General features: G+C 40.9%; 1 protein-coding gene across 4 annotated transcripts in view; it reads right to left on the reverse strand.

Annotated features, from left to right (window-relative positions):
- Positions 1 to 225: 225 nt before the first annotated feature.
- The window catches only part of LOC143770345 (NACHT, LRR and PYD domains-containing protein 3-like), a 54,626-nt gene continuing 41,498 nt past the window's right edge, over positions 226 to 13,353 (reverse strand). For 3 of the 4 annotated variants that reach the window (XM_077259906.1, XM_077259900.1, XM_077259914.1), the window contains 8 exons: positions 12,458 to 12,618; positions 11,598 to 11,775; positions 9,075 to 9,137; positions 5,776 to 7,456; positions 5,567 to 5,653; positions 5,269 to 5,439; positions 1,804 to 1,968; positions 227 to 943 (listed from right to left, as the gene is read on the reverse strand). In XM_077259906.1, coding sequence (XP_077116021.1) covers positions 856 to 943; positions 1,804 to 1,968; positions 5,269 to 5,439; positions 5,567 to 5,653; positions 5,776 to 7,456; positions 9,075 to 9,137; positions 11,598 to 11,775; positions 12,458 to 12,618 — 2,594 coding nt within the window. In that variant the 3' untranslated portion in view covers positions 227 to 855. Of the gene's footprint in view, positions 944 to 1,803; positions 1,969 to 5,268; positions 5,440 to 5,566; positions 5,654 to 5,775; positions 7,457 to 9,074; positions 9,138 to 11,597; positions 11,776 to 12,457; positions 12,619 to 13,353 lie in introns of all 4 variants that reach the window. The other variant, XM_077259890.1, reaches the window with a different exon arrangement.

Here is a 13,353-nt window from a genome sequence, read left to right on the forward strand (position 1 = left end):
TGAAATATCCCAGAACTGATCAAGAGAGAGCCCTGCAAGTCTGCAGAAAATTCACGAACACGTGAACAACAACCATAGGCTTTCTTAGGTATGAGCGCTTTCCGTGAAAAACAGGGATAGCAGTCAGTTGAGAAAATGATGGGTGAATGAGTTCAAAGGAAAATAGTTTATGCTAATGTATTGAAAAAGTCTTAATGAGTAGATGGGGGACATTTCTTCCACACGAGACCTGTTCACGGTCTGTTCAATTTTTTTATTAAATTATCAAGTTATGTTTATTGATAGATTGATTTCAAATTCTGAAAATCTTGAAATGATTACCATATTTACGGTACTTTGGCCCAAAAAAATGTTAAGGCTACGTTCGAAAAATGTCTTCTTGCTGAGTTTTCAGAGCAGAAACTGAGTGGAGTTTTGCGGTTTGGAGGAGGACTTAGTTTCTGTTCAGTTTTTGATCCAAAAACACACTTACACCTTACAACTGTAAACTTAGCCTAAATGTGCAAATGAACACAGCAGCACCCAGAAGTCTCAGAGCTCTAACATAGCAATGGACACTATTAGGATGTCAATCACCTTTTATTTGGCTCGACCATCAGTATCGGATTTGTGGGGGGTTGATATTGATGACCTAGGTAGTGGAAAGCCCCTTTCATCTTGAACAACTCCTTGAAGAATGTACTTTAAGAAGGACACTGACATTATGAGATGCCTTCATCTTCTTGTTATATTTTATACATAGATACTTAAACCCTTGCTAACTGCTTCCAGTTTTTTTCATCTTTCTTCTGTTCACTTGGATAATGTCCTTTAATAACACTGTGCACATTATCAGACGTCTTTGTCTTGTTATGTTTATACATAGATACGTAAACCAGGCTTAAGTGCTTCCAGTTGTTTTAAACATTCTTCGCTTTCCTTGGATAATTCAGTTACCTCAATCCTGCAGTAAAAAGGGAAAGTAATTACCAAAATAATAAAGATTCAGGACAAACCCAGCCCCCCGCCGATCACTTCCAGTGGCCGAAAGTGGTCAGTTATGGAGTTGCACTTTACAGCTTCATCAATACTATGGTGGAGTGGCCAGGTACTGCCCAGATCCTTATTGATTCACATAGGGGGTGGATGTGCAGTAGATATCCATGGCCACTATACAGTTGATAGAGCTGTGCCATTCAGCCTTGCCGACACAAGAAACAGCTAAACGGTGGGTGGGTGAGTGGGTGTCACCCCGAAGCGATCAGATATTAATAACCTATCCTAACGATAGTTCATCAATGTAAAGTCTCAGACAATCCCTTTAATAATAACATCTGTTAGCATTACCATTCATGGGGACACCAGAGCCCCTTTACAAAAGAGCTGTTAGGAAATGGGATTCAATGAGTATTTACACAACCTATGTAAGTCAAGGGAACTTGGTATCAGAAAAGTCTGAGCTTAAAGTCACCTATACACAATATATAGTTTTCAGTCGGGTTGATGGGTATCCCTCATGATTACACAGGAGCCCTCACTGTTCCCATCTCGCCTGTGTCCTCTCAATTAGCCATTGACAGACTCCTCTAATGGCCATTAAATAATGACGGCTGTAAAGCCTTTGCCAAAAACAATTACATAGTCACTAAAAAGGAGGCTTTAGGAAAAACTCCACCGGAGTTTTCACCTGCAGCATCTTCTTATAAAACTTATAAAACTCGATGGGTATGCTGGCATATAAAAGACATGACGTGATGTCCAAATACCCCTAGGGGTCTGGGCTGAGGAGATATGATTCATGCAGATCCCCTTGGTTGGACTTACCTGATCTCCTTCAGGTTTTGTGAATTTATTATAAGGTCTTGGATAATTTCAGCGCTGACATCAGTAAGGTAATTATGGCTCAGATCTAGATGTTTGAGGTTGGAGTTTTGGAGTAGTGAGGTCAGAAGTGGAGCATATTCATCAGTTAGCTTTATTTGTTGGAGCCTGAGGAGAAATATAAAGGTTCCGGTTGGTTAAATCAAAAGGTCGTAAAGTGATAGCCCCCTTCACAACCCCTCGGACACCAGGGATATTTTTGTTAAAGAGTATCTAGTGACTTGTAAGCAATGGTGGATCTGTTCCCCAGTTGCATGTTGGTCAGATGTAAGGGCCCCTGTAGTGTTCTAGATATTATAAATACGGATGACCACCCATGTAATAATGTCCATCATCCTAAGCACCTTCCTGGTATAATGTCCTTCATCCTCAACCCTTCCTATATTAATATCCCCCATTGGGGCCCTTTCCTGGTATAATGTCCATCATCCTGGGTTCCTTCCAGTGATGTGATAAATGTTTCCATCCTGACTTCTTTCAGAAATAATGTCTCCCTTCCTTGGCCACTTCCTGGTATAATGTCCCCCATCTTGGACCCCTCCCAGCTATAGTTATCCTAATCCTGGGCCCCTTCCAGTAATAATGTCCCCCATCCTGGGCCCCTTCCTGGTATAATGTATCCTATCCTTGCCCCTTCTAGTAATAGTGTCCTCCTTCCTGGTATAATGTTCCATTTTCTTGGCCCCCTCCTGGTATAATGTTACCCATCCTGCGCCCTTTCCAGTAATAATGTCTCCACCTTCTATAATGTCCCCTATCCTGTGCCTGTTCTTGGTATGATATCCCCCACCCTGGTCCCCTTCCTGATATAATGTCCTTTGTTCTGCTGCTCTTTTCCAACACATTTAAAAAATATATAATAATTATTCTTTTTACTTTGCTTCACTCCCATGAGTAGCATCCTCTTCTATAACCAGTGCAGAAGCCGGTAGCTGACTTTCATGAGCCAGCCACAGATGGCACATGATGTCAATGCTCTGCACCACTTGTGACAGACATGCTTACTGGCCTCTAGTTGGCTGGTGGCATGTATTGCGGTGCAGTGAGTTGGGGGGTCTCTGCGCCGCAATCCATTCCAGCTAAATGTGCATCCACGTTGCATCACTAACAACACACTGGGGGCAGATTAAAGCAGAAAAAGGACATGAAAGGTTCCCTTTAAGGGACCTACCAGCCTACAGAGCAGGGATCCCCAACCTGTAGCATGAGTCACATATGGCTTGTGGGCCAGTGATGTGTGGCTCGCGGCTGTCTACCAGCTTGGTGCGTTAGCACTAGGTGTAGCAAACAGCTATTAAGAGTAGATCTCTAGATGGTGAATTTTCTGTGTATCCTGCATAGAAGGAAACTCTGAATGGGGGTAAGATAGGAGACCCTGTTCTTGGCATACTACCTTGGTGTGATTTCGGTGGAAAATCTTTGTCTGTCATTATACCAGTAATAGGGGCTCTGGTTGTCACTACTGTGAGTGGAGCAGAAGCTGGATGTGGCTCACGACCCTCTTTCATAGCTGAATGTGGCTCTCAAGGTCTTAAAGTTTGGGGACCTCTGATATAGAATATACCTTATATTTCTAAACAAGGATTTGAGGCACCATTCAGACAGCACTCCCTGGATAATCTAAAAATGTTATTTTTTTCTGTGGCATCACCAAAACTGAATAATAAAAATCCTTGACTTTGTAAGCAGGTTGCGGGATGCAGTGACGGACAGGAGGCAGATCAAGGGTTAGCAGGTTTTAATAAACAAGGTCAAGGGAGATAGGGAAAACGTGAGGTAAAATGTAGACAGAATAGGGAAAACGTGAGGTAAAATGTATGCAGAATAGGGAATACAGGGGTACAATGAACATAGGAGAGTCCAAGAATAAGAATGATGGCTCTGGTAAGAACAGTTCCTGTGACGAAGTTGTGTCAGAAGCTCCGCAGACTATAACTCCTACTGAGGACTCAATGGCGCCGACAACGGCTGGTGTGGTGTCTTTACTAATGGGGTTCAGCAAACAACAATAACCCATCTTCTGGTGACAGTGGTCGGTTTCCGGTACCTTCCACTGCCCCTAGTCCATGTACTGTAGTGGCTACTTAACGGTGAGGGACACAGTTCTGTACGAGCCCAGCGTGACTCTACTAACATACGCTGGTGAAATCAGGTCACAAGTCTCTGGGCCGACATTCAATAGTACAGTCGGGATGTAAATAATGGTTACGCTCCTGATCTCTTTCAGGCAGCACTCGTTCGGTACTCACGATCTATGGGCACGGCTCTGCTCCACACGGCTCTGATCTGCAGGTCATGTTGGCTCCTTCTATACGGCCTGTTGCCACACCAATATTGTCTGATGACGAGGGAAGCAGAGCACGCCGCTCACCGTTCTGCGCGAAGCTCCCTACGTTGCCATCCTCATTGCTCTGAGCGGCGCCTGATTGACTTGCTTTGCGTGCTTTTTCTTTTTATGTCTCCGTCGCTGTGTGCTCTTTTCTGGCTCCGCCCACCCTCCTGGGTTCAAGGGCTGGTCCGACTCCCTCAGGCATCCCCCCCGGCAAATGGGGAAATTTAGGCTCTCTTAATAACACTAGAAGTCCCAGAAATTTCGAGCTCTCTGGGTTTCAAAGGTAGAAATGTTAAATGACCCCTCTCTGGGACTTCTAGTGTTAAGCCTTCCCCCAGAAACAGGGGATGCAGCCCCTTCAGTTCTGGACCCGGCAAGCAGGTACCCGCTGCCTCGTCGATCACCTTACAACTTCACTAGACCGATCAAGATTATGTCTGGACTTCACACCTTTTAGTGGCAATTCATTCTAAATTCAATATATCGCTTATTTTTTTAGCCTCCTCAACCCAGTTTAAGATGAAAAAAGGACAGAATAAATCATTAATATCAATAAACCCCATTGCTCATCATTTATAGGAAACCTATCTGTCTAGCTGCGCCTCACCAACAACTTGGTGTGTCATATTGATGATGAAAGCCTCAGAGTTTGATAAGACCTGCTGTACATTATGTGAGATGTTACCGTCAGCATCTCAGACTGGCAGGACTATCAAAGTTATGTGTGTGATTTTGTATGCAATTCTAGTGGTTGATATCACCTATCCTTTTCCCAGAAATTATCTAGACATTCAGCTATGCTTACGTTTGACCACCTTGACCTCGGAAGTCCAGTTTTATGGAAATTTCTGTAAGCTGCTTTCTGCTTTTTTCGTGCTGAAATTGTTTCTGTAGTAAAAATGATCACGCAAAAGATGTGCTTAATGTTTAAAGCGTATGGTGCCACCATGGGGTATGTTTCAATGCCTGATTGGTGGATTTCAAAAAGGGCAATGGCAAGATCAAGATATGAACAGCCCTTTGGAGACATCTTAATAGATCAGCATGATTGAACATAAAAAACTTAGATTACTCACGACAAATGTGATATAATGCATTCTTTGTTAGAGATAGTAGTCATCAAATTGGAGAAATCTGGACCAGCCAGATTGTTCCTGGACAGATCTAGGTCTGTCACACTCTTGTTCTCAAGTAATATAGATGCTAATAAAGAACATGATTCTGATGTGAAGGAATTATTCCTCAAACTGTGAAAAGAATAAAGAAATTGCATGATATACATTATCTCTAGATGTCACTATCTGTGGCTTCTTCAAAGACCTCTTGGTCCAGCTTGTTAAAAAAATAAGCAAAAAATGTTGAGAATTTTCTTACCTCAATTTTTGTACCCTGCAGTTGTTTCGAGCTAGGATCTTGTGAAATGACAGCATATCATTGTCTTTCAAGTCATTGTTCGAAAGCCTAAACCAACAAAATGAGAAATTAACAGACTGGTTAATACAAATGTGCCCAAAATGTACAACTAGTGTCTGATGTAACTATGGTGTTATTTTTTGTGTGTGAAGTAAATTTTGATTTCCTACCTGAGTTTTTGAACTGTGTGCAGAATTCCTCTGAGCCTCTCCAAGCCTTCACTTTGAATGAAGCATCTATCTATATTAAAGAATTCAGTTTCTTTGCAGGATTCAAGGATATAAGCCAAGACCGTGCAGTCCACAGGTGTCAGATGGAATTCCGAAAAGTCCAGCTGTCCATGAGATCCTATCGTGCTACAAACAAGATGTTTATTCCGGGACTCAAAAAGATAAGTTAGTAGATTCATTTTCTCAGAAGGATCTGTTTCCGGCTTCCATTTTGTTTCAATTTCTTTCTTGACCCACCTAATGACATGCTCAGAACTGGAAGTTGTACTGCCTAGGTAAGACCTCAGAAGAGATCCAGTGGTACCATCAGAAAGGCCACAGAGAAATCGGATGAACATTTCACACCTGCCATCTTCAAATGATTTGATTCTACTAAGTGTCAATTCCATGTCCTTCTCAGAAAAGCTCAAGAAATGTAGTAAAGCTGAGAAGAACTCCTGTATGGTGAGATGTAGGAAAGAGTAAGTGTTTGTATGACTTTCTATTATAAAACTGGAAAGCAATTTTGATGTAATGTCCACTCGAAATGTTTTAAAGTCCTTGATATCAAAAGAAAGAATGTGATTCATGACTCCATGTTGTGCCATCTTCCCAATGGAAATCATGAGGTCCTCAGGATGTTCAGTATCTGGGGAGTGATTAGCGAGAATGTTGGCCACATAAGACACAAAGAGTTGCGTCACTGTTTTGGGTGTATTTTCTTGACCATCCTTCATTTGTGCTGTAAACGACATGGATAATACTGTACAGATGATCCAGCAGTATGATGGGATGTAGCAGAAGGTGTACAATGTGTCGTTCTGTCTCACATGTTGCAAAACCCTACTGGACAATTCCTTGTCTTTGAAAAATTGTTCAAAGTATGCCTGCCTTTCCTTGGGGAAGAATCCCATGATCTCAGAGACCCTTTGAAAAACACTAATATCAACAGAAGCCAGTTTGGTTGGACGACTAGTCAACAGTATTGAAGACCCCCTGAGAAGACTTTGTCTCACCAAGCTAACCACAATGACACCAAGACTCTCCTCAATTTTGGAGTTGGAGCATAAATGTTGTGATTGAAAATCAATGTTGTGAACACTTTCATCTAGACCATCAAAGATGAAGAGCAGTTTTTCTGGATCCTGTAAGATGTTTTGACATTGACTCTGTAGATGAGGATATTGGTCGAGGATCATGTCTTCCAAACTGATCCTATCATATCTGTTTAGTTCTCGGAATTTAAAGAAGAAAATAAAATTAAATCTCTGGTAATGTTTCTTCATAACCCAGTCATAGACAAACTTTTGCATTAGCGTGGTCTTTCCAACTCCAGGTACACCACTCACCATGACTGCATGTGGTGTACACCCGGAACGGTGACACCAACGGAACAGCCTGTTGGGCGAGATACGCTCTAAAGTGCTTTGTGCTTTTCTCAAATAATGCTCATGTCTTCCCCCAGTTTCTATTATCTCATGTTGAGTGCGATTCCTGAACTGCAGAGTAGAGACAACAATTAGATCCAGGTAGCAAGTAGAAATGCTACCGCTTTGTCTCTGTTGCACAAGTCCCGGTGCGCTGTGTTCTTCTAAATTTTGAGTACTTTCTAGAAGATGTTTTTTATGAGTTTTATGAATACCTGCAAAAAAGAGTAATGGATATAATCAACCTAAGAATGCCAAAACTTTGTCAAATGAAAATAAATTGAGAAATATGCCTGATCCATATATAAATGTGGAGCCCAGATCATAGCTACAGTCTGGACCCAAGTACTTGATCCTGCAGAAAATATTAACATTTTTACCTATGCACCTTAAAAGTCAGGTAGTCTAGTGAAGATTTTATGGACAAAGACTTGCAGCTGTGAATGCAAAGCACACTCCTGTGCAGTTACATTCTCTCACCTTCTCTATTCACAAACACATGAAGCAGTCCAGACATTACCCAGGGAAGGACAGTGACCTCACTGACTATGAATGTAAAACAGAGATTATATATACAGTATTCACCCTCATACTTTAACCTGCAGAAAGATCTTAACTAGTGATGAGCGAATATACTCGTTACTCGAGATTTCTCGAGCATGCTCGGGGGTCCTCCGAGTATTTTTTAGTGCTCGGAGATTTAGTTTTTCTTGCCGCAGCTGAATGATTTACATCTGTTAGCCAGCATAAGTACATGTGGGGGTTGCCTGGTTGCTAGGAAATCCCCACATGTACTTATGCTGGCTATCAGATGTAAATCATTCAGCTGCGGCAAGAAAAACTAAATCTCCGAGCACTAAAAAATACTCGGAGGAGCCCCGAGCGTGCTCGAGAAATCTCGAGTAACGAGTATATTCGCTCGTCATCACTAATCTTAACCTCTGTAACTTACAAGGTAGGAAAGGCAGATACCTCTGCAATCTACAAAGAAGAAAGTTACCTCTGCAGCCTACAAGGTAGGAGAGCCAATTACCTGTGCAACCTACAAGGAAGAAAATTACCTCTGCAACCTACAAGATAGGAGAGGCAGATACCTCTACAACCTAAAAGGAAGAACGTTATCTCAACAACCTACTAGGAAGGAGAGGCAGGTGGACAGCTGGAGAATTTCCAGAAGGAGATGTACATTTGAGGGTGCAAAGTGCACCCCTGTGCAACTTTGTTTTCTCCCTTCTCTCTGCAGAGAGAAAATAAGCTCAATCTTGGCTGAAGTTTCTCCACAGGCCTCATTTATATGCTAGCCATCTACACTATTTCTCACCTTTTTTCTCACTATACTAACCAAAAGTAAACTCTTTTGGGCTTCTGTTGGGCAAGCAAAGCCTATAGACATGTTTAGCGTGACAGTCAAGAATTTTACTGCCATATACCTAAAATGAAGAAGAAAAATGTGACAATAACATTCTGAAATGTGTTTACTTCTGTTGATGAGAGAACGAGTAATTAAGTCTAGATCCCTTTTTTCAAGAGTAAGTTGGAATTGAATCTATGTTCTATATTTCCTAATAGGGAATGTGATTTATATAGAGTGAGGTCCCTTGGTTGGTTAAAGTGTTGGCACTCAACTTTTTTAGTCAGCCCCATAGACATTGAAGATTCAACAAGGGACTAGGGAGACTTGGTTTTAACTGTGGAGCCCCAATCAACCAGAAATGTATTTCCTATACTGTAAATACAGTAGGTGAAACATGTAAATTGTGGGAAAGCCCCATAAAATTAGTACAAAAAATTTAACAAGTGTCTGTACTGAACTCCAATTTTTGTATCATTTACCACTTAGTTGATATAACTGGTGTCCATTTTCATCCAGAATGATCTGTGGCACTAATGTATCACCTAGAATAAAAGAAACAAGCAGGTAACCAGTCATCTGAAACCCAACCCATAAATATCCAGAGTTACTGGGGTTCAAAAATCTAATATATAAAGCTGAATGTGTGTATGTGTGTGTGTATGTGTGTGTGTATGTCCGGGATTGGCATCTGAACTGTCGCAGCTACAGCCACAAAATTTTGCACAGTCACACGTCTGGACCCCGAGAGCGTCATAGGCTATGTTGTGAGGTGAAATTTTAACCCCGCGCTTTCCAATTCACCAAACAATTTTGCCCCTATCTACATAATGGGAAAAAGAGAAAGGAAAAGTGTTGGAGGCGTCGCAGCTACAGGCACAAAATTTTGCACAGTCACACGTCTGGACCCCGAGAGCGTCAAAGCTATGTTGTGAGGTGAAATTTTAACCCCGCGCTTTCCAATTCACCAAACAATTTTGCCCCTATCTACATAATGGGGAAAAAATGAAAGGAAAAGTGTTGGAGGCAAATTAACAAGCTGCCAGATGTGAACAAGGGGGACTTAAAGAATGAGAGCGATGGCGCCAAAGAGTATATACTGTACAGTTGCTAAGGTGGGGCCCCAACATGGTATAATCACCACACCACCACGGGGATATGAACACACACACAAAATGCGCCACACACTACCACGTGCTCGAACACATATACCACCCTCAGCGCACATTTCACCACACATACACCAACCTCGCCACATAAAAGTTGAAACACAAAAGTCGCCACTCAAAACTCGCCACGCGCAAAACTCTCCACATGCAAAACTCGCCACACGTGCAAAACTCACCTCATGGAAAACTCGCCACACGCAAAACTTGCACACGCGGAAAAATTGCCACATGCACAAAAGTTGCAACACATGCAAAAGTTGCCTCACACAAAACTTGCACATACTTAAAAGGCACCACACATAAAACTCGCCACGCGCAAAACTCGCCATGCGCAAAACTTGCTGCACACAACTTGCTACACTAACCTGTCACATGCAACTCGACACACAAAAAGTTGCTACACGCATGTCGCCACACAAAACTCATCTCACAAAAGTCGCTACATGCATGTCGCCACACGCAACTCAACACACACAACTTGACACACGAAACTCGCCCTAAAACACACACAAGTCTGGTATTATCCTTCAAAAATAAAAATCTGATTAATAAGCAGACAAACTACAAGAGCAACAAATGTACCATATAGGAATCCGGCAGCTGTCAGTCACATGACCTGTCTATTATGTGTATGTGTGAGCTAATATATACTGGGGGTGGGCTTACTGTTGGCTGGGAATTTATCAGGCTGCCAATTTAGCTTACAAATACTGAGGTAAAAATACTGACCAAATAACGTGTGAACGAGGTCTAATACAGGAGGAGATGACATACAGATATATACTATTTACAGGGGAGATGACACACAGGTATATACTATATACAGGAAGAGATGACACACAGATATATACTATATGCAGGAGAGATGACACACAGGTATATACTATATAGAGGAGGAGATGACATACAGGTACATACTACATACAGGAGGAGATGACATACAGGTATATACTATATACAGGAGGAGATGACACACAGGTATATACTATATACAGGAGCAGATTACCTACAGGTATATAGTATATACAGGAGGAGATGAGATACAGGTATATGCTATGTATAGGAGGAGATGACATACAGGTATATGCTATATACAGGAGGAGATGACACACAGATATATACTATATATAGGTGAGATGACACACAGGTATATACTATATACAGGAGGAGATTACATACAGGTATATACTATATATAGGAGGAGATGACATACAGGTATATACTATATACAGGGGAGATGACACAGCAGGTATATACTATATACAGGGGAGATGACATACAGGTATATACTATATACAGGAGATGACATACAGGTGTATACTATATATAAGGGAGATGACAAACATGTATATACTGAGGTGAAAATGAGAGGTGTGAGGTGAAAATGAAAAGGTGTGAGTGCAAAATGAGAGGAGTGAGGGAAAATAGTGGAGTGATCGGAAAATGACAGATGTGAGTTCGAAATGACAAGTGTTAGGGGGAAATGAGAGGAGTGAGGGGGAAAATAAGAGTGAGGGGGAAAATGAGAGGTGTGAGGGAGAAAATGAGAGATGTGAGGGAGAAAATGAAAGATGTGATGGGGAATATGAGAGGCGTGATGTGAAAATAAGAGAAGTGAGGTGCTATAACTAACCACAGATATTTACTATGCCCAGGCAACGCCAGGCTCTTCAGCTAGTACATAATAAAGGCACAGAAGTAACATCTGCATAATGAGTAATTAAAGATGCGACAATATGGGCTAATCTTTTTAAGACAGTGGCAAAATTAAAAGGTATTTTCTGAGCAATACTTTTTTTTTATAGCTCATATGCATGTAAAATATAATATCATTACCTCTTTCAGTAATTTCAGTCATTACTCCAATTAGATTTGGATGTTGGCAATTATTCTGTAGGACAAAAAGACTTTCCCACAATGCTAGCACAGCATCTCGCCCCATGTCCAAAATATCACGAATTAAATCTCCCGAAAATGCAGAAGATCCTAATTCTGTCTCCAATAGAAGGTAATCCTGAAAATAAATATATTTATAATTATTCAAACTGTTTCATAATTCCTCAGATGCAGGGGTTATAGTGCGAGCAAAAGAGGTTGATTCCCACGATGAGTCAACCTCACAGCTACTATGAAGATAGCTACCTACCCAGCTTTTTCTCCATCATCCTCTATTCAACCTTAATCATTTATCCAGTGTAAGCTACTGTCTAGAGAAACTGGATTTCTCTAGGTTACTCAAGACAAAGACCTCCAAAAACACCACTCGATGGGCTTCTGTTTGAATTTCTATGTATGGTTATACAGATACTATAGGACCAGATAACCTAGTTTTCTCTAACTCATTCACTTTGAATTGCTCTGATCAGAAGTAAATAGTGAAAACCATATTCTTGGAGAAAATCTTCCATCTACCTAGACTAATATTTGGCACCATCTTATCCCTTATATACCTTACATCTTGTTGGAGATAATTACACCTGTAAAAAAATCCTGGCGGGCTACCTCAGTGTCGTACAGGTCTTTCATTTTATGAATTAGTTGTAATTAACTAGAAAGTCAAGGAAGAAGTTTATTAGGGTCTTGAAGACCAGTTATGTATTGGTCAGAAAATCTAACCAGATTACACGTTAGTGCATTTAATAGTTTTGGAAAAAATTACAGACTCATTTTACTTATATGAAAGATTTTCTTCTCACCTTCTTCATGGGCACATTTCTAGAACTCAGTTCGCTGAGGAGGTTCCGAGTCTCCAAAATCTCCACTATGTATTCCAGGTCACTCCAGAAGTGTTTATACAGAATTCTCAGGGTAGACATATCATACTGTAACAGTCGCTGGCGAAACTGTTTAATGTCATCTAGATAAGAGAATCACATGTTGTCAATGACTCTTCACACTTTTGGCATACTCATAAATTATGGCTACCATAGCTCCTAAAGTTTGAAACCAAGGAGGTAAATTTAGAAGACTTAGATAACTCTTGAGGAAGAAGCTGCTCCGAATCATACCATTAACTTCAATATGCCTAAGCTGCATTAAGTTCACTGACTGAGGACCTCGATACTCCAATAGTTAAAATCCACTAAATTAACTCATTCACTGACTGAAGTGAACAATCTAAGTTAAAAATTAACTTGTATTTGGATTTATTAAAATATATATTTACATATCCTTTGTACTTTTTTCGCAGTCTATCCACTATGATCTTATCGTTTCATGTTCATGTCAAATTGTGGATACTATTATAAAATAAAATCCAACTAACCAGTTTATACTATTCTTAGAAATGTCAACAGTTCTATATCCCTTCAGGAAGCAATTAATATCTGTCTATTATGCGCACACTGATATAATGGGAATTGTCATAATGTGCTCAGCTGATTGTTATTTTGAGTTACAACATTTCCCTGCCTGTTTTTAACCCCTTCATGACCCAGCCTATTTTGGCCTTAATGACCTTGCCGTTTTTTGCAATTCTGACCAGTGTCCCTTTATGAGGTAATAACTCAGGAACGCTTCAACGGATCCTAGCGATTCTGAGATTGTTTTTTCGTGACATATTGGGCTTCATGTTAGTGGTAAATTTAGGTCG

Source organism: Ranitomeya variabilis, chromosome 1 (genome assembly GCF_051348905.1).
Source record: "Ranitomeya variabilis isolate aRanVar5 chromosome 1, aRanVar5.hap1, whole genome shotgun sequence".
Taxonomy (NCBI): domain Eukaryota; kingdom Metazoa; phylum Chordata; class Amphibia; order Anura; family Dendrobatidae; genus Ranitomeya; species Ranitomeya variabilis.